The sequence below is a fragment of the Schistocerca piceifrons genome, chromosome 5 (genome assembly GCF_021461385.2).
Source record: "Schistocerca piceifrons isolate TAMUIC-IGC-003096 chromosome 5, iqSchPice1.1, whole genome shotgun sequence".
NCBI lineage: Eukaryota > Metazoa > Arthropoda > Insecta > Orthoptera > Acrididae > Schistocerca > Schistocerca piceifrons.
The window spans coordinates 312,150,357-312,176,238 of NC_060142.1; the positions used below are offsets into that span (position 1 = coordinate 312,150,357).

A 25,882-nucleotide genomic window follows, 5' to 3' on the forward strand; every position below is an offset into this window, starting at 1 on the left:
TAAAATCCAAGTTGAAAGGATTTACTGATAACATTGCTTTCTTGACTGAAAGTGTGCCGGCCGAAGTGGCCGTGCGGTTAAAGGCGCTGCAGTCTGGAACCGCAAGACCGCTACGGTCGCAGGTTCGAATCCTGCCTCGGGCATGGATGTTTGTGATGTCCTTAGGTTAGTTAGGTTTAACTAGTTCTAAGTTCTAGGGGACTAATGACCTCAGCAGTTGAGTCCCATAGTGCTCAGAGCCATTTTTGACTGAAAGTGAAGAAGATTTAAGGATATGCTGAATAGAATTAATACACTAATGTGAACAGTATGTGGATTGAGAGTAAATCCAAGAAAGACGAAATTAATGAGAAATAGCAGAAATGAGAACAGCGAGAATCTTAACATCAGGCTTCATGGTCACGAAGTAGATTAAGTTAAGGAATCCTGCTACCTTTTAAGTAAAGTAACCAACGACGGACGGAGCACGGAGGACATTAAAAGCAGACTAGCACTGGCAAAAAAGGCATTCTTTCACCAACATGGTCGCGTATACAAACAGTGACTCATACTGTCGACTGTTTTTTAATTGCCGGCCGGTTTGGCCGAGCGGTTCTAGGCGCTTCAGTCCAGAACCGCGCTACTGCTACGGTCGCAGGTTCGAAACCTGCCTCGGGCATGGATGTGCGTGATGTCCTTAGGTTAGTTAGGTTTAAGTAGTTCTAAGTTCTAGGGGACTGATGACCATAGATGTTCAGTCCCATAGTGCTCAGAGCCATTTGTTTTTTATTCCCGTCTATGATCACAATATGAATTCTTTAGACGATGACCGGTTTCAGTCCGTAGCGACCATCCTCAGACACTATGTCCTAAAGGGATAAGGCCATAATGGCATCGTTAAAACATATGCTATGCTGATTATATTTATATATTTTGACTATGCCATTATGGCCTTAACACTTTAAGACATAGTGTAAAAAAGATCTGAGGATGGTCACTACGGACTGAAACCGGTCATCGTCTAAAGAATTCATATTGTGATCATATATTGGAATAAAAAACATTTAGAGGCATTCTTGACCAAAAGAAATCTACTAGTATCAAACATATGCATTAATTTTAGGAAGAAATTTCTGAGAACGTGCATTAGGAGCGCAGCATTTTATGGTGGTGAAACATGGACTGTGTGAAAACCGAAACAAAAGAGAATCAAAGCATTTGAGATGTGTGCTACACATGAATGTTGAAAATTAAGTGGACTGATAAGGTAACAAATGAGGAGGTTCTCCAGAGAATCGGCAAGGAAAGGAAGACATGGAAAACAATAACAAGAAGAAGGGCAGGATGATAAGACATCTCTTAAGACATTAGGGAATAACTTCCATGGTACTAGAGGGAACTGCAGAGGGTAGAAACTGTGGAGGAAGACTGAGATTGGAATACATGTAGCAAATAATTCAGAACGTAGGTTGCAAGTGCCACTCTGAGATTAAGGGTTTGGCGCATGAGAAGAATTCGTGGCGGGCCGCATCAAACCAGTCAGAAGGCTAATAACACAAAAAAGACCTTGGTGAGTTTCCGTAGGCATGTAGTATCGGATGTCAACAGACAGGTCACCCATAAACTACCGGCTAATGGTTTCTAGGCCGCAGCTGCCGCCCGCTAGCGTCCCGGAAGTGTTCTGTGGGGTAGCTGAATTTTGTTGCCAAGACATCAACATTAGTTCCTTATCATGTCCCTCAAACCACATTTGGACAAGGATATGACATCGCCATCTGGGAGGACATAAAGCATCAAGGGACGCAGGTGGTAGGTAAAAATGTTCGCGTAGTCCACAACTGCCCCCATCGCCCCGTCAGTCACGCACTGCATTTTTCGATCAGCTGTTCGTCTGCAAGTCGGAGTCTGCGAACACGACCATCGACCTGGTAAAACAAGAAACGTAATTCATCCGACCAGTCAGCACCTTTACGTTGATCCACGGTCAAATCTCGATGACACTGTACCCACTGCAATCTACGATGTCGTTGGTTCAGCAATAGATCGAGTAGGGGTCGTCTGCTGCGATGCCCCGTGTTCAACCGTTCGCCACGAACGATGTGTTCCTACAAAAGTATTGCACTCTACCACACATCGCCGTTGATCCTGCTATAACGAGCAGTCATACCTCTGACCTTCGCGTTTTGTGATGAGGCGTAACTTCCAACACATCTTCGGCTATTTGTGAATCGCCATCTTCCAACTATTTTCCTCATATACTCACGAAAGTAGGATGCGAATAGCCGATCAACTTCCCCGTTTCCGAGATGCTCGTTTTCAGGTACGGGGCCATGAAAATCTGCGTTTAATCAAAGTCCTAGTACTATGATATGTGGTTCCGAGTAGACAAAACGGGTCTCTGACGTAACCACTTAGACCTGAAAATGATCTAGAGCGATCGAAACATTTAACCTAAGTAAAAATGTGACTGAAAAAGAATAATAAAAGACAAATAAGATAACTATGTAAACAGTTTCTGAATCTCTCAAGACGATTATGTTGACTACAGTGAATGTCGCTTGTGACTGTGGATTTCCTCATTTTCGGCTTCAAATTGGTTCAAATGGCTCTGAGCACTGTGGGACTCAACATCTGAGGTCATCAGTCCCCTAGAACTTAGAACTGCTTAAACCTAACTAAGGACATCACACACATCCATGCCCGAGGCAGGATTCGAACCTGCGACCGTAGCGGTCGTGCGGTTCCAGACTGAAGCGCCTAGAACCGCTCGGCCACCATGGCCGGCTTTTCGGCTTCACGAGCACAAAGCGCCACCAAGCGTATTTGAATCTTGTGATAAGCAGAGGTCATAATACTTTTCGATTATCAATATAAAGCACCCTGCTACAAGAGAATCATCCTGCGCTGACTTATTAACAAGTAATCTATGCTGCAGGAAATTGTTTATCTCGAAGGAAAGTTACATTCTATAATTAAAATCAAGAACGAGCTAATATATTGGTAAGCTCTGGGCTCAATGTCACAGCTTGTGAGAAGCAGTATGGAATTAATAGTCAGAGTCCTGCAGCCGCCCACGCTACCTGGTCCGGGCGCTGCGCCGCGCGCCGGTTTTATGAAATTCAATTACGTTATAAATTCCGGAGCGCGTCCAGCCCGTGTTACGTCAGAGGGTCCTCAAAGGGGCGTGTCGCGAATACGGATTCAAGCCGTGGGCGCTGCAGCGCCGCCAGCGTCAGCTGCCTGTCACAGCCCAGCCAAAATGTTTGCACACTAGGGAGTCCGCTCCGCCTCTGTCTAGCTAGGGGGTGCGCTTAGAGAATGAGCCGGCGGTGTAGCCGCAACCACAAGCGGCGTGCGGAAGTCCTTCTTTTCCGCCTTATATCGCACTAAGGCGGCGCTGTAATTCTATTACTTGCACCACAGCTTCTCGTAACACACCCCCGCATTTTCGTCGAGGACATGGAGCATTTCTTTTGGAGGTTGCGTGCTTTTTTTATCAGCATTCTCCGTGAGTATACGAATATTAAATCGTTACTGTTCGTATGCGAAGTTGTTGCTTACTCGAAAGCTTCGTCTCTAGACGGCTGCAGGCAATGTGCAACATGGCTCGCTGAACTTGCTCATTCGTATCACAGTAGCTTGCTGAGGACCATCGCTCATGATGTGAGACGATTTCTGAGGCACGTTTGAGGCCTGTTGATGAATTCGATAGTACGTGGTCATCAAAACAGATCATGAGGTACAGCTGCATGCAGGTACTGATACAGTTAGCGCTAATTACGTAAACGTCGCTAATTGGAGATCAATGTTGAATTGCTTCGGAAACTTCAGCCAGTTCACAAATTCGCTGTATTGAGATGACAGTCAACTCTTAAAGGGCCCTTTACAAGCTGAGATATTTGCATCGACTTGTCTGTTCAGGCATAGTTCCCACAGACAAAAAAATAGTTCAAATGGCTCTGAGCACTATGGGACTTAACATCTGAGGTCATCAGACCCATAGAACTTAGAACTACTTAAACCTAACTAACCTAACGACATCACACACAGCCATGCCCGTGGCAGGATTCGAGCCTGCGACCGTAGCAGTCACGCGGTTCCAGACTGAAGCGCCTAGAACCGCTCGGCCACGCCGGCCGGCCTGCTGTGATATTACCATAGTCCTCAGAGCCATTTGAACCATTTTTTTTAATATCACAGCAGTAAATTTCAGATAATTATAGCTCGCCAGTTGCCAAGTACCTCAGTGTTGCTATAATTCTTTCATAAGCATTTACAGATTTGACGATTAGTGTCGTTTCTGCTTATGTATATGTGACCTACTGCAACAGTGTAAAGAATGACTCTTCGTCCTTGATGGGTGAAGAGCCCATATTTTTCAAGTTTTAGGTCCCTTAAATGATTAACATACGAAAGCGTTACACGTTTTAGAAGAACAAGAGGAAGATGAAGACCACCTAATCTCTATACATAAAGAGCAGTTCCGACTGACTCACTCACTCAGTCACTCACTGTCTCATCATTGCCCAGTCCAAACCGCTATAGATAGGTGCTTGAAATTCGGAGAGGGTGTTGATCTTATACTGTAGGCGTCCTTTAAGAATATATTTTCGAAATTGCACCCCTAAGTGGGTGAAATAAGGGATTGAAGGTTTTACAAAAATATGCCACTATGAAGGCATTTCTGAAGCTACACCTATGAAAATTGTATTTGGTTTCTCGGTCAGAAATAAAGAAATACACCTTCAGCATTTTTGCAAGTTTAACCCCTATCAGAGTGAAATAGTGGGTGGAAGTCTTTTTTTAAATAAATCATTACTCAAGAATTGCTGAAGTAGTTTCAAAAGCTACATCTACGGAAATTGGTATTTGACTTCCTGGTTGCAAATAAAAAAAAATACGTTTCAGTGTTTTTGAGAACTCAACCCCCTAACGATGTGACCTATGCAATGAAAAGTCCTGCGAAATTATTTCATTATGAAAGCACTTCCAAAGCTAAATCTATGAAATTTTATATTTGCGTTTTCTGTTAGAAACAAAAAAAACATGTTTCATTGCTTTTGCAAGTTCAATCCCTAAACGGTTGAGATAGAGGATATAAATTTTGAGAAAATATTTTATCTACATTAAAAAAGCTTTAAAGCTAAAATATTTGGGTCCTGCAGTAGTTGCACACTACAGAAACTACACAAAATTACTAAGAAAGGTTATTAAAGGCCAAAGAACATGCACATAATGTCAGAAATCAGTACTTTTGGTAGCAGATTTACGCTATGTGGACTGTAATAAAATGAGAGACAGGACAACCAGCCACAGATCAAGACAACATCACTATTGAAATGAATGGAAGAGCCATAAATGATGAGTCACAGGTACCAAATGCAATTTAATGATGATTTCTTAAACATAGTAGAAAGCGGAGAGACAAAGAGTTCAAGAGCAAATTCACAGCAGTATGTTGAAAATCTAACTTTCATAAACTTCGATCATAACAATGTATCACTAACTTCTCTTCTTGAAATTAAGAAAATTATATATTCTCTCAAAAACAAAACTTCTTCTGGTTTTGTTGCTGTTTCCAATAGAGAACTAAAAATTTATTCCCATGTAAAAAGTCCAGAAAAAAGCCCAGTCTGAAATATGTAATGCATCACTAACTCAAGGTATTTCTCCAGGGAGACTGAACTGTGCCGTTGTTAAACCTCTTGTTCAGAAAGGTGGTAAGAGAGAGATGTCAATAACTATCGACCTGTTTCACTGCTGATATCAATTCTCCAAAATGTTTGAGAACGTGATGTATTCCAGAATAGCATCTCACCTTAGTGACAATAATATTAGTAATAATATTTGGGGTTTCAGAAGTGTTGCTCTGGTGAGAATGCCATTTACAAGTTCACTCAGCAAATTTTACAAGCATTAAATAATAAAATAGCGCCGGTTAGTATTTTCTGCAACGTCTCTAAGGCTTTTGACTGCGTGAATGACATTATTCCTATGTGAATCACAGTATCCTCCTAGATAAACTGACGTTTTATGGGACTGATGATACAACCAACCAGTCGACAATGTCATATCTGACCTAAAGAAGGCAGAAAGTTGTACGTAGTAATCCAAGCAATATAGTCCAGGGACATATTTCAGACTGGGGAGAAATCACACACCGGTATTTTGTTCCCTGTGGTTCAATCTTAGGTTCACTACTGTTCCTCCTATAAGTAAACTATCTTCCGTCTAGTATACAAGAAGTAAAATTAATACTTTTTGCAAGTGACACTAGTATTGTAATGAATCCAAGCATGCGTATATAAACGGAAGAAATGGTAACCAAAGTTCCTAAAATTATCATTGACTGGTTTCCTGCAAATGGTCTCACATTCGATTTTAAAAAGGCACAATATATTCAGTTCTGCACATCTAGCTGCACTACGCCCACGATAAGAGTAGCACGTGGTGGGGAAATAATAAATACGATGGAAACTTCAAAATTCTTAGAGGGCCATATTCATGAGAATTTGAATTGGAAAGAACACATTTTGGAACTCCTACAAGCAACATTTGCTCTCAGAGTTATTGCGAGTCTTGGGCAGAGAGAAATCAGTAAGTTGACATATTTTGCTTGTTTTCTTTCATTAACGTCAGATTGAATAATGTTCTTGGATGACTCATCTTTACGAAAGAAAGTCTTCATTGGGCAAAAACATGTGGAGCTTACCCATGATCGTCTTATAGACGTCTGTTTAAGGAGTTGGGCTTTCTGCCTACTGCTTCACGGTATATTTATTTCCTCAGGGAGTCTATTGTAAACAGTCCACTACAGTTCAAAAGGAACAATCAGGAACATAATTAGAATAACAGAAGGAAAAATGACGTTCATTACTCCTCATTAAGCTTGCATTTAGCATAAAAAGGGTGCACAACGCTGCAACTAAAAGTTTTGATCACTTACCCAGTGATATAAAATGTCTGATAGACAGCAAAGTAAAATTTTATAACAACGTGAGAAAGTTTCTCCTTGACAACTCCTTCCATTACGCAGAAGAATTTCTATTACTTTATTGCGTACAAGGTGATGTGTAGGAATTACTAACTCACATTTGTCTACCTTTTTTAAAAAAAAAAAAAAAAAAAAAAAAAAAAAAGCTTAGAAATATTCAGAATGTAACCGCAAACCGTACGTACAGATCAATTTTTGATGTTAATGTAGAATGATTCGTTCCAAATGATTACTATCTATCGTCCAAAATGATCCATGTAATATTAACTAACTAACTAACCCTGTTAAAACTGGTATTTAACTTTTCGGTTAGATTTAAAGAGCTATGTGTTAGAGGATGAAAGTTTCTACAGAAATATGTGCATAAGAACGCACAATGCATGATGATCGAAGACTTTGGACTCTACCTACTAGTATCGATTTTTGGTCGAAATACATTCGGAAAAGGCGGTGCTTCTATGGCCTTAATTAACGTGAAAAATTGAGAGAGTGTTGCAGTTTGTTAATAACATAAAAACTCGATTTAAGAAAAACAAAATAATCTGTGTAGGCGATACAATGTACACGAGCGTATCAGCGTTCGCTAAGCTAGATATTAAATAAGTGTGTGAAAAACTGTCACTAATAATAATATTAATAATAATAAAAAATTACCGTACAATAATGTTAGCCATAATTATTCATAGCGCTTTGATAATATTATTTGTACGCAATGAAGGTTATTGTAATTTCTTCTATGCCACTACATGCTTCCTACAACGTTAACCGAATAAGTTGCCTGTATCTGAATAGTTGTACCCAGTTCGTACACGAAGTCCGCTAACATATTGTTTGCTTTGTTTCCATTTCAGAACGAGAAGAATCAGATCATGAAGTCAAACGTATGGCTTAGACTGGTAAGTACAGCCCACTAATGAAAATACAAGAAAAAGAACGATGTTTGTCACTGGGTATCAGAATGGATCGAAACATTGAGCCTAGTACACGATCTTTGTAAGATCGTGAAGGCAAAACAACTAAACACATGCCTCTATTAGACACAGGGTGTAAATATGATGCTTTTCATGATCCATTGTTCCGGCTGAGTTGAAAAACTTTTTCGACTCTGATAAATATACTACTAGTCTTTCAGACAGTCTGTCATTTTTCTCTTTATACTAGTAGTATAAAAATGAATATGAACTGTCACATTCGCAATAAACTGTTTTTTTTTCTGGGGTTACCGGTTTCAGACTGTTTCAGTCTATCTTTAGACTCTGCACCATGGCGGTAGATGGTGGCTGTGTTCATAGAGGTGTAGTACCTGCTCCCTTCACAGCCACCATCTACCATCATAGCACAGGGTTTGAAAATGGTCTAAAACAGACCGAAAACGGTAATCTCATATTTAAATGTTTATTGCGGTTGTGACTATTCATATACATTTTTAAGTGATAAATAAACCGCTGTAGTCCAGAGAAACATGTTCTCAAACATTACATCCCTAGTTGTCTTCATCAGATGTCGAGCCTAGATTTCGTTGCTAGCTCTTTCCCTATTATTTCACTTATTTTAGCACCCATTATATGTTGGGTGATTATGCATCACACTTTAAAGAATAGCTATTTCAAGGTTTTAAAATATCTCGGATTTTTATATAGCTGGTAAATCTATACAGAATCCACCTAGCGATTGCTTCCTGATCCTGTGAAACAGTCAACGGGAATTCAAAGCCAATACACAAACTAAAACCAATATACCAGTAGACAAACTGCAGATAGACGTATACTCTCCAGCATTTCGTATTTGTACAGTTTGTTTAACCACTAAATGTAAGTGAATCTGTACTGCCTTAAAAAAAAAAAAAAGTATAATAATGTATGTTACAGAATATCGATTCCCGAGGAGATAAATTAAAAACTTAACTGTTTAACAGGTCTACACTACTAAATTACGAAATAAATATCTACCTATATATTAAATTGGACGCAACAAGTGCACAGAAGATCTTCCCATTTTTATAGAAATAGGTACCATCAGACTTCTGTATTGCACTCCGCACAACCACGGGACTATCGGATTAACAGATTCATGTATTGTACCAACTGTTACATTCGAATCAATTGAAGGTATTAATCTTACTTTTACAAAATGCTGCAGAAGTCGTGTAGTGATCACAGAAATCTGTCGTATGAACGTTCGATCACTGTGTAGATCGCACGTTTGTGGGCATATCGCAATGATCGGTCGCTCATCGCAGGGAAATCCCAGGCAATCTGATGGACCGCACATGCGATTCGTGCACGTAATACGGCTGCCTGGCAAGTTAGCAGAGATGTTTTCCTTGGTGTCACTCTTTTGTCTCGTTATTAAGCGTGGTTGAGTGGTTTTTTCTCGATCCGCTTTGCCCACGTTAAGTAAGACCTTTATTTTAGAAATAAGTTACTCAGGGACTACATTCTGAGAAATCGAGGCTGGAGTTGTCATTTATTTTGAGAACCCGCATCTTTTGCAGTGATTAGTATTTTGAAGTAAAATTGATGGGATGTACACTGTGACAGCAATGATACACCGCCCCTATATGCTGATTTTTAATTATTTATGGAACGATTTCACTATTACTAAAGTTTTTTGACTTCTGAACAGAACGACGTACTCCAGTATTAAGACGGCATTTTATTTAAATGTTCAGGACAAATATGTTATACGGTTATACTCAAGTCCCTTGTCATTTCATAAATCTAACTGTCCTTCACATTTATAACAGGAGTTATGATAATCATCACATCGAGACTGCAAAATAAATTATGTAAATACCTGCAGTTAAGCTGTTAAGAGTAACGAATAAAACAGGAATTGAGGACTAATAAATGAAAACCGAAGTATATTAGCAAGCTGGAAAAACGTATCCATAAAGTAACCTACAGTTCCCAAAAAATGTGTTTCAGATTCTTTTTAAGTGGAGATACAGAGACTAACTGCAACTGCTACAAGAACAACTGAGCTTTTGGACACAGTGGCCTTCATATTGTTTGCAGATCGCATGCATGTGGCGGGGTCGAGGCGACTTATCCCATTGCAGCGAAAGCGCATGCGCTTGAATCTGTCGCCCTATACATTTAATGTGATCGTCGATTCTGTCGGCGACTTTCTCACTTCAGATAACACTACTGTACAGTGGCGAAATCTGTACCATTGTTAAAGCTAATAGCAGCCAAACTCAGGCAGGAGAGGGATATTTGCAAGTAGCATCAAAAAATGTCGCTTCTCTTACATCACGTTGCAGATAGCCATATAAGCAAAGATTTTTGACAAACCTTCTATAAAAGCTTCACAAATAACGACATAAGGGGTTAATCACAGTCAAAGACAACTGACAAATCTTCTGTAAAACCTAGGACCATTATTCAACTTTTATATGTTATGCGAGAACGCCAGTGCACTATCACACGTTTTATAAAAAGAGTATAGTGTAATACGGAAGGAACTAAATATCTAAGCTACAGGAAAACATATTATACAAATCATGCAAGTGATGGTGAGATTCTTGAAATTAGAACAGACTGAAAGAGGAACCAAGACGATAGTGACGATTATTTTCGGGTGCACGACGAAAGTCAAAGTAAATATTAAAACACTAGCAACAATTTTCTGTTATGTTTCTTGTGTTGCTAATTACTTTGTGACTGTTCCTTGCAATCACGACAAGATATCTTGTGACAGCAAGATAATTAATGAAACAATGTAATAAGAATAGACATAGTAGCCGCATGGATTACTTTGTTACGTATGGTTATATATCCACCCTTGTAAATGGGAAACTATTTATAAATGTTTCATAGACATTTGTATTGTTTGTTAACCGGGGTCCTAGGAACGACGGAGAGGCTCCGCCCCCGCCGCAGCCGCAGTGGTCCACAACCCCAAGACGACTACCGCAGTCCACTTCAACCCTCCGCCGCCCCACACCGAACCCAGGGTTACTGTGCGGTTCGGCCCCCGGTGGAGGCCCCCAGGGAACGTCTCACACCAGACGAGTGTAATCCCTATGTTTGTGTGGTAGAGTAGTGGTGGTGTACGCGTACGTGGAGAACTTGTTTGCGCAGCAATCGCCGACATAGTGTAACTGAGGCGGAATAAGGGGAACCAGCCCGCAATCGCCGAGGCAGATGGAAAACCGCTTAAAAACCACCCACAGACTGGTCGTTTCACCGGACCTCGACACAAATCCACCGGCGGATTCGTGCCGGGGACCAGGCGCTCCTTCCCTCCCGGAAAGCCGTGCGTGAGACCGCACGGCCAACCGGGCGGGTTCATAGTCATTTACTTACACAGTTATCTCGTTTTTTGGTTACGAGAGCGTATCAGACAATAATACGAGGGCTGTCCAGAAAGTAAGTTCCGATCGGTAGCGAAATGGAAGCCACAGTGAAAACCAGAAACGTTTTATTTGCAACAGTTAGGTACACCTTCCACCTACTTCGCTACATAGTCGCCGTTCCAACTTCGAGGTTTGTCGTAGCGTTGTATCAACTTTCCAATATTCTCATCACAGAAAGCAGTCCCTTGTGCTTTCGGCCAGCTATCTGCAGTGGTCTGTAGCTCGTTGTCAGTGGAAAAATTTTGTCTTCATAGCCAGCGGTTCTTGTGAAAAGAGTTGAGATTCAGGGGGAGCCAATTACGGACTGTATTGTGGGTGATCAAACACTTCTCATCAGAAACGCTGCATTGCCCCTGCAGTGTGCGACCGAGAATTGGCAAGAAGAAGGAACTGCTCGACAGTTGTGTTATGTGGGCTGCATGACAAAGGAGAAATCTCTAACCAGGCCCTCATACTTGGCGGGAGACGCTATTCCCTACGCATCTTTACGTGCTCACTGTTCACTCAAAACTGAAAAGAGCGACGCGACACTATCTAAGGGAATACTAGAGACACTGCCCAACACATCTGTGCTAAGCTTTACCTGATTTTCCCAGTGGTTTCCATTTCGCGACCGATCTGAACTTACTTTCTGATCAGCCCTCGTATTAGACGTCAAAGATCTTCAACGTGTTGACGTTCAACTGTGGAAGATATTAGAACCCAGGGATACGTTGCGAATTTTCGAAGAGTAAATTGCAGGTGCACTACTTTATCTTGTTCCTCTTCATCCGATGTAGTCAGTATTTCCATCCACTATTTAACGAAAAGACAAGTGTCCTAATCAATGCCCTAACCAACTCAACACTCTCCAGAACTGTCCACAATGCCCACCTTCAGATGGGTTTGCTCCCTCTATTGTGGCTTGTGACGCAATTCCATTAGCGACAAACTAGCCCGACATCAGAATTACGATGTTTCATGTAAATCAAATTAATGTTTCTACAGTTTCCAATAACGGTGACGGCCAATTCTCCATATGATTCAGGGGCTCCAAATAATGTATGAGACCCTCACAGACTGCTGGCTCTGTTTAGGTGCAAATCATTTTTCTACGTAATGTACCGGATCGACATGGAGAGAGCAGGGCTAAAAACACACAAAAACGAAAAACCGCTACAAAAATGCCAAAATGAACACTGCATTTGCATGTTAATGTGTATTACAAATCTGGTCTTTAATTTTTCCGGTGTAAAGTAATGTTGAAGTTACCGTTTCGTTTGTATCAGTGTCTTAATTAGTTAATTAATTAATATTGATAAAACATCGTCATTTTGATAAAACAAATTGCCCGATAGAGGTATTCCGGCGTTGTATGTCAACTGTGACATTTCAGTTAATTTAAGATTGCTTCTGGAAGAGACTGTAGAAAAGTAAGTTGAGCAATTCTTGTATGTTCGTGTCAAGATGGCTTCGCCAACTTTTTCCGTAAGGGGGAATGAATACCATAATGCCCGGCTGTACGCCGGCCACTTCTCCCTGCGGCACAATCCCCATGATCAGCAGGTAGTGTGTTTACAGGCGCTCCTCAACCGGAAACAGTACGAGTCTCGTCACCCACAGTGCTTTCGGGTCCTCAGAAGCGTCCTGTATCCGCAGGAGGAGCGCCCGGGGATGAGCCACTTGCTGGTCGCGCGTGTTGTACCGGAGGGAGAAACGGGCGGCGTATGGCCGGTTTTGTGACAGTGCCCTTACATGGTGACAACTATTGAACTGTATGAAATGAAATGGTCATAACTTCTGAACGGTTTGTGTTAGGACGTACAAATTGCACGGTTGGCCGCGGGGCACGATGAGAATTAATATGCGTATGCGCACAAGACTTCTTGTTGTCGACTCAGTTTCATTTGGATGGGTTCGCCAGTATGCAAAATTGACGCATTTTGGGGACTGACAATCCGCATTTCGCGATCACCCTCAACGGGTGACTGTGTGGTGTGCAGTGTCCAGTCACGGAATAATGGGTATGATATTCCTTGGTGGCACGGTGACTACCGAACGATACATGAAGGTTTTGGAAGATTATTACATCCCCATTATCCAAAGCGACCCTGATTTCGACAAGATTGGTTGATGCAAGACGGAGCTCGACGCCATAAAAACAGGAGAGTGATGTTATGGAGGAGCACTTTGGGGACCGCATTCTGGCTCTGTGGTACCCAGAGGCCACTGGCATGGGCCTCCATTGGCGGTCATATTCTCCGGCTCTGAACACATGCGACTCCTTTTTCTGGGGCTATATTAAAGGCAAGCTGTACAACCAAAACCATTGCTGAGCCGAAAACCGCCATTCGACAGCATCGATTTTACGACACTTCAGCTGGTCATGCAGAATTTCGCTATTCGTCTGCGCCACATCATCGCCAAACATGTCATAGCCTGAATCCGAATATCTGTAGTGATGTTTACATGTTGAATAAAGTGCGCACACGCCGTAGTTTGTAACTTATTTACATTTTTTCTCATATAGTTCAATAATAGTCACCCTGTATATCAGGCATTGCGGATAAGAGGTGATTTTGGACTTCCAGTGCGTATTAGTAATTCTGTAAAAATATTTAAAACCATAAACATTCAAGTAAGAGGTTACATATGGAAAGACACGAATAATTACAAGCACTTTTATATTGTGACATCAAGTGTCTGTTAGGTTACATCAGAATCAGCTTCCATTACGAGAAAATCTAGATTACCTTCTCTACATGTGTAAATTTCTTTTAATGCGAGCTAATCCCACGAACTATTGTAGGTATTTAGATAGAGTTTTCATTAATAGGTAGATTGATTTATGAGGTAGGTATGTGTATATAATTTATTAAGATTTAGTGGCATATAGGCTGAACTATGAAGAATTAGTCAACAGCAAAAGTGAAAACAATGGCATTGCTATCTAGCGGTAAATGCCAGAACTCTTTGCCCCTGCTGCTCTACGCGTTGCGACATTTCGTTTCATGCACGGGTAATAGCCGGAACGTGTTTGGCGCAATGCGCTCAGTTTGAAGGTTCCTTAACACATTCGGATATTGTTTGTTTGGACACTGCCAAATTGTGGACAAGGCTGGTAAATAATTCTCCAGTGGCGGGAAAAAGATTTAGACCTTTTAAACTTCATAAAGACACTGACATGATCTATTCGAATATCATTCAGAAATTTCTTGCGGATGAATATAGGGGATTTCGAAAAAGTTCTACAGACGATTGATGGACACATTGCTATATATGGTGGCAATTTGAGACAGTCAATTTCTACTTCCATGGCACTAGCAATTGCAATCCGGACTCCTAATTCACTGCTAGGTCTTTGAACATCGGGCGGCGACTTACTAAACAATTGAAATATCGTAATAAATATGACCGACAACGAAAAGATAATCACCTCAAGCTGTGATGTGAGACTTAAAATGAAAAGAATAAAATACTTTTAACCAATATTTTCCCTGCAATAGTTTGATAGCAGTTGCATAGGGAATCAACATAAGAATCCAAAATCTCTGTTTTTGTTTTCATGCTACAAGTAAAGTGGAGTTCGATAGAACTATATCGGTAGGGTTTCAAGAGAGCAATCGGATTATCTTCAATTACTGAAGCAAGAATTCGGCTGCGAACCACGCAGGAGCAAATGACGATCCGGCCGCATTAACGAAAACCAAACGAGCATTCGCCCAGCGAGGAAAAGCTTCCGTGATTGCATTTGTGGTGTTTATTGCCGACGTATGAGAGCCCTTCTCCTGCCGTCACGTCACGCCAAACGTTGTAGGCAACCACACGATGTCGGTAACAACGCTTAAGCGAGGGAGGCACTACCATAACGACGCTCTCCACGCAGCGCAAAAAAAGCTAATGACGCTCTCCGCAAAAAACTTAACGCCCTTCGTTATTTGGCGTCGCTGCTGGAGTGAGCAGGAGACGGACGAACCCCATAATGACCTCCTCTCTTCAGCAACGCGTGATTATTATTGTTACTGCAGGGGGTTTTAAGCTGTCCTTCCCTTTGGTTAATCGAAGATATGTCAACCCAGAACATAATACTAACTCACGTTTGCTTAGATACACCAATAATCAAAGATTTTTTCTTGTTATGTTTTATCTCTTTTCCCTTTTTTCTCTTTGCGTATTTCTAGTAGTTCTCGAATTCAGATGAGTGGGTGCTTTTATATGAAACTCAAAAAAAATAACACAGATTAGTAAGAGAGGAAAAAATAGTCCACACATACACAAACACACACACAAACACAAACTGCAGTACTATTTGAAGGCCGCCAAAAATTAATTATCTTCTCTAGGTCGCTACTCTAACGTATTTTCCTGTCATTTATCAATCAAAATTGATAATCGTAAAAAGGGATCACTTCCTTTCTGTTTTTTTTATTACTTATTACAGCTTGTTGTCTCGGACAGACTCTTGTGTCGCCTAGGCTCTAACGAAAATGAAATATGGAATATTTAGAAAGGAAAGTACGACTCTTTTGTATTGCATGGAAATTGTTATATTTAGATGAGACTGGGATAAATTTCTGCCTGCCTCTCAAAGTTAATTTTCTAGCAGTTGGCTACTCTACTGTGCGTGAAACAAATTCTATGGCTGATTCTGTATTGCCGTTATTTGGTTGTTGTCCTGGTGCTAACTTCTAATCATTGTGGCAACAGCAGTCTTAGGATATTATCACATAAAATCAGTTTCAGTTACAGGTTTTTGATAATGACGCTGGACCTTGTTTTGCATGTTCTAGGGTTTGGTATGATGGAAACAGTAGCTGAAACGACGCAGTAAATAAAATTACATCTTAAGGGATGTAGACGGTTTTATTCACAAAATACTCATTGTGATAACGGACTCATGTAGGAATTTTTTTTTTATTTTCTGGTTGGTATTCGTCTAGCAGGTTGTTTGTATTTAGTTAAGTTCATCGTGTACTACGTGCTCGAGGATCTTGGAAGATTCCAAACGGGTTCAGAGCTTACTGTGCCAAAATGGTGTCTTGATGTGTTCCTGTTTCCAGGCTTCACGGAAAATACCTATGGTCAAGGAGTGGTTGAAGATATTTGTTGTCGTTGACAGTAGAGGGTCAGTAATAAATGTCATCATTTGGTCTGTGATCCCATCGTGTCCAGTAGACCCTGAACGCATAAGCATGATAGATGTTTTGACAGTATTGCCAGTAACACACTTAAGACAGCTCACAATTAATTAATTTGACGAGCAGTAGTTATAGAAAATCCGCAAATGAGGGTCTACTTGTTTCTCAAAATATCTGTTTTACAAGGCAGGAGTTGTGCGTAGCTAACCTCGCAGCTGAATCCCGTAGTGTGCTCTCGTATAGCGTTGGTAATCTGTCCAATATGCTTTAACCCTTCAGATAACCATCTCCTCTTCTTGATACGTATATAGTTTTATACCAACGAACCGTAGAACTGAGTATATGCTGTGATCATAGACAGCATGCTACCAGTCATTGTACATTGTACGGAAGACAATTTGAACCGCTGGGGAGCATTAATCAGTAGCGGATCTATCTATGCGCTTCCGCGCCCTTAGTACAATATTTAAATAAGGCGAATACAGTCAACTTCTTTCACAAACTTCAAAACACCTGCCTTCCAACTCTCTTTCTTTCCTTCTACAACTCCATCGTAATCGACTGTTCTTAAACTCTCATGTCAAAGAATTTACTCAACGAAGCTGTTATTCTCTTCAATTTAATTATTTTGTAAAATATTCTTTTACTAACTTCTTAGGTGTAAAAGTAGGCTGTATCCTTCCAGATAGAGGAATACACCAGGATGCCTAAATGAACTGTGTTGGAGTAATAAACTGGGAAATCATAAAAGACAAATCCACGTTTAGCTTGGTATAGGGTAGGTTATTAGCAAATCACGACAGTTGTTTACCTTATGTTTCTTATTGATTGTGGATGCTCTACAAGCTCGTGACTGTATTTATTATTATTTTACTGTCGAAGTTTGCACCATACTGAAGCACAAGACGTACAACAAAGGGCATTTTCTGAGATCTGTTTTAGCTTTTCTCTGTGTCCATATTGTATTCATCCTCTCAGAATGAGCTCTTCTCCGCTCGCCAGACCAAGTTACTCTAACCTCCTGGAATTTTTCCATCTGATCAACTGTACAGTCGTGAATTTTTTGCTTCTAAATTTTTCTATCTAATATATATCGGGCTGTGCTATTTCTGCTTCCTCTAGGTCTTCCGTTACTAAACTTATGCATTTTGTTTTAATTTCTGCTTTACTGCGACTTTCTTAGAATTCTACAACCTTTCTAGTTAGTCTTGTTGCACATAAAATTTTGCCTGCGTTTTTTCATATCCGAATATCAATTTATGTTTTGTATGCTTTTAGCCCTATGTTACTTCTTCTGTATATTTGGATATGTTCTTCAGTGTAATATGGACCTAAAAGTTTTGTAATTAATTTTCGTTCTCTCTTTTGGGTTTCTTCAATGTCTCTCTTTCTGTTTAAAATGAGAGTTTCAGTCCCATTAAGGCAATTTGGTTTCTTGGCAGTGCTGCAGTGTCTCACTTTTGAGTATTCTGAGATTCATTTTTTGTTATACTATTCGTAAGTTTCCATTTTGTGGCAAAGATTATCGTAACCAATATTTTACACGCCAGTCACATCATGGTTGGTTTGGCCTAAATATTTTAAATGAAAATTTTTATTGGAATTTCCCTTATTTACTTTTTAGAATTATCGGTGCAAGTTTGCCGCTAGACATGTTCTTTGTTTTTCTTTTTCAAATTATATTTAGGAACTTACCCTTTCTACTGTTTCTCGAAAAATTTTTATTTGTTTTTGTGCTGTGTTAGTGTCCTGACATACAATCTCAACGTCGACTGTAGAAACAATGCGGTCTATCCTAATATTAGTGCTACCTAATTCGCTTAGTTCGTCAATTTTAAGCTCCAATATTAGTTTTCTCCACTTTTGGCTTACTTTTTCTGAGGCACGTTTTAAAATTAATGAGGAGAGTACTTCAACTAGTCTCACACCTGTTTTAAATTCAAAATGTTCCGAAATTTTTTCCCTGCATTTTACCTTCGACTTGTAACAGTATTTGACTAAAAATTGCGTTTTGAGCTCCAGACTTGTTACTGCAGAAATAGGAAGAGAGACTTTAAGTCATACACCTTTATAAATTCTAAGAAGGTACAAATTACTTTTTTATTACAAATGTTTTGATGTCTAAGAATTAGTTTCAGATCTAAAAATTAGCGAGGTGCGGGTAGGACATAATTATTTATACTGAAGGTTCATCCATCCCGGGAATCGAGAATTTTGCCTGTTATCGACTTTGGTTCTGTCAAGATATCGGTCTGTGAAATTCCAAGTCTTTCGAGAATTTTTAATCATAAATACGTCATGTTAGTATTTCATGATTTACACACACACACACACACACACACACACACACACACACACACACACACATACGTATGCTTTTAGCCCTATATTCCTTCTTCTGTATATCATGGACATGTTCTTCAGTGTAAGTTGGATCTAAAATTTTTTAAATTAATTTTTGTTCTCTCTCTCTTCAATTTCTTCAGTGTCTCTCTTTCTGTTTAAAATGAGGGTTTTTACCACTGTTAATGCATATGATTTACTCGTATTATTACACAAACATTACGAAATATCATTACTGGGATATGCTAACGAACATCACGTATAAAATGCCGTTGATGATGGACAAAGCCCGAGACTAGTCTGGCGAAACAAAATACTATCGCAAAGCAGTTTTTCTCGAACAACTAATTAATAATATGAGCTATTTACGATTTCTACAAGCTGCACCAAACGCACAACACATTCTTTGTAACATTAAGTTTGAAGTCGGATAACAGCAGAAGACAAAAAATTATTTTTTTCGTATGATGTAATTAAAGATCAACACTTTTCGATTTTTTTTCTGTGAAAACTACCTCCGTTTCAAATTTCATGATTCTCGGTTAACGGGAAATACCCTATAGGTTTTAGTGAGTGAATTTGCGAGTTTCAAAATATGTGACATAAATGGCCGTAGCTTTTGACTGCTTTAACTTAGATGTTTCAATCTTTAATATCAACAAGGGGCCGTAGACCTTAAAATTTGGCTTAAATTTAGACTTCATACGTCTACCCTGTCCTGATAAAAAAGGGCTTTTAACAGTCGGACAGATAGACAGACAAAGAGACGCTCAACAAAGTGATCCTATAAGCGTTCTGTTTTCACCGACTGAAGTACAGAACCGTTGGAATGTTCTGGGCATGATTTGTTTTCCGTGAAATCTGCTTGATGTTCGCCAATTTTTCGTGCAGGTTTCTGTGCTCAATCCAGGAGACACTGGCTGTGAGATAGAATTTTGTATGAGTCTGAAAGAAGGGATATCCCTATATAGTTTTTAATATGAGTTCTGTTTTCCTTCTTATGCAGTGCAGTTTGCGACTGATCCTGAATTATTTTAGTTTGACAGATGTTTCGTATGATCAATGTAATTTATTTTGAGGTTTTTTGGTCAACTGGTTTCAGTATATTTAATGAGATGTAAATACAGGTAGTACCTAACGGTCAATTACGAACTATTTCTTCATTTTTGTGAACTAGGTTTAGAGCTTCTTAAACTCATCTTCAGTTTGCTTCATGGGGCAGTGTGAGTGGTATTGGTGTTGACATGGAACTGGCAGCTTCCATTGTCATTGCGTATCAGTCCCAGATTAAACACTATTCGTTATCATTCGCTGTTTGATGCTATTATTTTGCTAAAACTGCCAACAGAAAGTAACTTGTAAGGAGGGAAAATTAGAACTGAACAGTCCACCGACAACGACGTTGTCAGTGAGGAGGCATGCTTTTTGATTGGGCAAGAGTGGGAAGGAAATCGGTATTTTCCCAGGGACAGAATTCACCCTAATTATATCCCCTTTACATGCGAGTCCATTCCTTTAACTTTATGTCCGAGAAGTAGTGAAGCAAGTGAACTGAAATCTATGCAGAGTAGTAAGGATACGTGGCGGACAGGCAGTACTCCTAAGCCTTACACACGCACTTCTGTTCGAAATTAAAGAAGTCGTGAAAGACGTACAACTAAAAACTGACAGCAAAGAAACTAATCAAAGTTGAAGGTGATAAACGCTGTTAGAAAGGATAAGAGTGACGTAGCAGACACAGAAGTAAAAGAACCAGTTTCACACAGGATGACAGAAGTTGGGAGATTTCATAAGCATGCTGGCACTAGCTCTTTTGCAAAATAGCTTCCACAGTCTGTCAGGCTTATCACAATTTTACCTCAGGCTGAATGGATTGGTCGAGTAGCACAACTGGCAGCACGTTGCCTGCCAAAGGCAGGGATTTCGAAACCTGGTCCGGTACAAATGTTAGCATCTCACATGTCAATACAGTTTATATTCCGCCATAAGTGACAGAAGTATTTTCATCTTGTTCGGAGAGTACTGATGGCAGAGACAAGTATTTTATACCTGTTGAAAATGGAAGTGATTCTTTCACTGTCCCTTGAAGAACACCCAACATCATTATCTTTGCTTATTACGATCTCTCGTCGTCACTCTAAATTAACTTGCTTTCATGGTAACATTGATGACACCAAGACATATAAACTCGATAAAAACATGAAATCAACAAAACATGGTGCCGTTTTCGCACCTACCGCAGGAAGGACAAACTAGGCACCAGTAACCCCCGTACATTGCTTTCATCTGGACAACAATGATAGCCAGCGCGTTGCCGTTCCCATGTTTTTGAATGAAAAAATTCCCAAGGAACGAACTCTGTCCCAAGTACTTAGCGCTTGATCGCACTGTCACTGAAGCAACATTTCTCATGTAATGCATACGTGCTACGCAGTTGCAACATCACATGTAGTAAATAAGTGTACACCATGAGACAGGCTCCAGTTTCCCCATCAGCTGAGCCTTACGTTCCCGTCTGAGTTCTCATGTAAAATATACAAGAAAAATGTTATCTACATTAAGTAAAATTTCAAGCTAACCGATTACTCGCAGCCATAAAAATAATTTCTGAACCGCACCAGTTGGAAGACGTACCAAAAAAAGAAGTTAACAACAATATAATCATCCTGCTGGTTCACGATTATGGGTCGGAACACTGCTTATTGTAGCTCTCCACATTAGTCTACCCTGTGCAGCTCTCTTCATATCTGCATAATAACCTGCTTATTGTAGAGAAGCCTTGGTCTCACTCCAGAACTTTCACCATCACTTTGCCTTCTATTACCAAATTTACTATTTGTTGGTGCTTTAGATGGAGGCCCATCAACTTCTTTTTAGGCAAGATGAGCCATAGAACTCTTTTCTCCTCAGTGATATGCAGTACCTCTTCATTAGTTACTCAGTGGTTCAGCATCCTTCTGTACCACCATTTCGTACTTGTCAATATAAAAAAAAATCCACTCTGTGCGCTCAGCAGCTATCTGGAAGCAATATTAGTACTAGGTTTGGTGGGTAAGTGCCAGACTACTAAATCGAAAGTCTGCGGTTTAATCCACAGCCGGTACAAGCATTTCACACTGACACTGATCACTTTTTTCCGCTCTAGCAAAGATTTTTAATGCAAAAAATTCCGGACTGCACCAATTGTCCGTCTAGAACTGGTTGGATAATTCATATGAAAGACAACAAAATGGCAAGAGCACATTACTTCTAATAGAGGAGAGTGCTGTTGCAAACAGCTTATCTACTGGGAAGAAGATTGCAGGGAGATGACGGATTGTCTCTTTGCTGCCACGAAAGACCAGCCTGGCACAATCTTTAATCTCTCTAGTATAATGCTGAGCGCGTCTAATAGCATACTTTGCTATGGAGTATAATATTACTCGTACAATGTAAAAAAGAACGTCAAGAGTTCTACTACGATGATCAGAGACAAAAAGTGGATCACACCATGACCAAGCGTAACCTGAGAGAGCATTCATATATTTACCATGAAATTATTTTTGCTTTGTCACGAAAATGGCTTTTAAGCGGGTTCATCAAGCAATACTCCGATACATCTTACCCGTTTTATTGAGGACAGTACTTTACTCCCCTTGCAAGGAGATGTATTATGTTACGTGTTCACATTTTTACTTGGCGTTACTCTCCAGGTACATGTCGTGAAGTTAGGAATACTGTCAGTCAGGAAGTCAGGCCCTAACTTCCGTTTGGTGCAGAATCCTTGAACATAGTCTCAGTTCGAATATATAACGCTTTCTTGAGACTGAGAAGCTTATGTCCATGAACATTGCAAAGCGCTGTGAAACGAAACAAGCATGTGCGAACTATGGAAGGATTTTGGGCAAGGGTGGTTCACCTGTCAATGAAACCGCACATAGGACTAGTGCGAGCTATTCTTGAGTACTGCTCGAGTGTTTGGGATCACTACCAGGTGGGATTGAAGGAAGACATCAAGGCAGTTCAGAGGCGGGCTGCTAGATTTCTTACCGGTATGTTCGAACAACACGTGAGTGCTACGGAGATGCTTCGCGAACTCAGATGGAAATTACTTTGTGGTTTGCCGTACGGCAGGTCGTGTGATGGGGGAGCCTCGTCAGAGAGGCATGGCGTATAGAGAAGTGATTCCAGTGGTGGGTTTCCGTTGCCTTCCACGGATGATGATGAAATGCTAATGAGGACAACACAACACTCAGTCCCTGAGCGGAGAAAATCTCCGACGCAGCCGGGAATCGTACCCGGGCCCGTTGGCGTGACAGACCGCCGCGCTGACCACTCAGCTATCAGGGCGGACACATGGGAATAGCTGGAGAGAAATTTTAAAGAACCAGTATCTGAAGCTGACTGCCAAACGATTCTACTGCCGCCAACGTACATTGATCGTATGGACCATGTAGATAAGATGCGAGAAATTAGGGCTCATACGGAGGCATATAGATGGTCGATTTTCCCTCGCTCTTTTTGCGAGTGGAACAGGAGGGGAAACGACAAGTAGTGGCGCAGGGTATCCCCCGCCACGCTGCGTACGGTAGCTTGCTGAGTATATGACTAAAACTTGAGAAAGGTCATTTATTAGTCGTCCAACTATGTCACGGTACTTTAGTTAAAACTTTCGCGATGAGAGGTATATATTCCCTGGCGTTTTGTCTTCGACTGTGGAAGACCAGGACGGACGTGACGCGGCGTGGAAGACAGCTCAGGTCTTGTCAAGACTCAGAAAGATATGCTCGTTCCTAAAATCCTTAGAACTATCTGCTTGGTTCCTATTAACAATTCCGGAGCGTATTACACTGCAAACGCTCCAGAAATTCCTTGCAGCACACAAAATCCTTTTTCCAGAACAGTTGGGGTTCCGCGCAAAACATTTCACAGTCCACCAATCCTTGTGTTTAGGTGAGCATATTTACACAGTAAAGAATCAAGAAGACAGCATTAGTGATGTATCTTTGATACGGGAAATACTTTGGAAAGTAATTGGAGCAAAGCTGTGATCGGTATAAAATTCTAAAAATCACATAAAACGGCCTCGATCATGTTTTTAGATTTTTATTCATTAGCAACCAGTTTCGATCTTTCCTCAAACCATCTTCAGGCTTCTCCCTGCATTAATACAGTTATAATATATATTCATCACATTGGGACGAAAATATGGCTAAACAACATCTAAAATATAAGTTACAATAATTAAAAAGAGCGATGTCACACCCATTAGGCTAATGGTGGCGATAACCGAAGCAGGATCCGTAGAAGTACAGATGTCATTGCTGAAAAAGGCAGCTTTTTTTTCCTTTATTGGCAACGGCACAATACGCCGCTGTTTAGCCAAGAGATTACATGAAATACCACACGAGAACATTACAGATATAAAATACGAGTGCGAAGATTAAATATACACATGGGAACGGGGAAGTGATTGGAGTTAAAATACACAAAAAGGTGGTAGTTGGATGAGGCACATTTACATAAAATCCACATACAGTTAACATGGCACTAGATGAAGATGTAGCACGTTAACAATGGCTGCACGAACAGCACAATTAAAAACACCGTTCATAGTGTGGGACGACGACACTGAACACACACTGCACTGATGTTACGTACACAGCGAGCACCAAAGCACAACAAAGTAACTGAAGTAAAATTTGAAGGGCCTGCGAAAGGTGGGGAGGTCGGAGAGGAGGCGGATCGGAAAGAGAGATTGTTGGTTGACAGATGAGGAGGGAGCGCAAAGACTGGGAAAAGAGGAGTGAGAAGGACAGTGGGTGAGGGTGGGGGGGAGAAGGGAGGAAACAGCAAAAGGGGGGGGGGGGCAGGAAGGCTGAATAAGGCTGCTTTAGTCGAGATTATATGCTGTATGTTCCGCCCATCGCCTGCAGCATTACTTCATTGACAACAAATCAGGCGTGAGATATGTTACATTGACTGGTTTAGTCGAATTTATAAGAAAAATAGATACAGAAATAAATACAAAAATTATGTCCATACAATTATGTATCTAACTCTGTCGTAATTAATTTGAGTAAAAGAAACAAAATGATAGCCACTCTGTAATCGCTGCTGTGTGCAGACACTGCACCCGGCGAACGGTCTACGCGACAGGAAGCCCTAGTCACACGACATTTACATTTAGCCCCTGTGGGCATTTGTATGTTCTCGCTATGGCAGAGAATATTTGGTTGCTAAAGCAATGGCCTGCTAACCAATCCAATGGATTAGATTTCTTCTAGACGTACATTCTTTAGACTTTCATCTAGATGTAATTTCCCCTTTTCGTATATCTGCATCCTTTATACAGGTACACCAGAGAAACCATTGTTTTCGGGTACCACTTGCTGGAATAGCTATTTCTGTAATTTCTAGTTATGGCAAATCTTCGAAACTTTTGCCATATGGTCGTAGGTGATGTTCACGGGAAATCTTGAGACTGTTTTCGACTTCAGTATCCGTTACCAAGCTCGAGATGATCAAAGTGACGTACTTATGTACGTAGTATATGTTCTCAGGCATAAATACTGTTTTAACTAACTTAGTGAACACATTGAAATGGTTCTGGAGTCACCAAACTATGTTTTTAGTCAGCACTTTTTCACCAATAAAACTTTTGACCCACTGTGTCTGTATAATTGGCACTTCACGTCTATGCAGCCTGTCTTGACGTGGAAATTATTCTGTGGTGCCATCTGGCGGCTTAAGCACCTTACAAAAAATTATTTTCTCAAGCGAATTTCTCCGTACTTGCAAATAAAATATCGAATTTTTTGGAATACTGTAGGTTTAGCATAAAAAGGTTGTGCATTTTCAAGTAGTGTAAACTGAACTTGCGTTGGATGGGAGTCGTATCCTCACTTTAAACTAAGTAAGTGTCGTTTCCGTGGTGTGCTCACTTTAGGCCATTCATTTGTAATATCACTTTAAAACATTTTTTTTTCCTGACGTGGTGGATTTTTTTCGTAGGTCTCAATTTGTATTTGGAAAAAACAAACGGCGAAGAAAGTACACAAATTCAGTAAAACATTTGAAGTAATGTTTTTACTCTTTTAAGATACAATG

General features: G+C 40.5%; 1 protein-coding gene across 1 annotated transcript in view; it reads left to right on the forward strand.

The window, feature by feature from the left end:
* Window positions 1-25,882, forward strand: part of LOC124798447 (acetylcholine receptor subunit beta-like 1) — an 873,603-nt gene that overhangs the window by 384,450 nt on the left and 463,271 nt on the right. Inside the window, exon 3 of the mRNA XM_047261865.1 lies at window positions 7,825-7,869. Within this exon, the coding sequence (XP_047117821.1) occupies window positions 7,825-7,869 (45 nt within the window). The remainder of the gene's footprint in view (window positions 1-7,824; window positions 7,870-25,882) is intronic.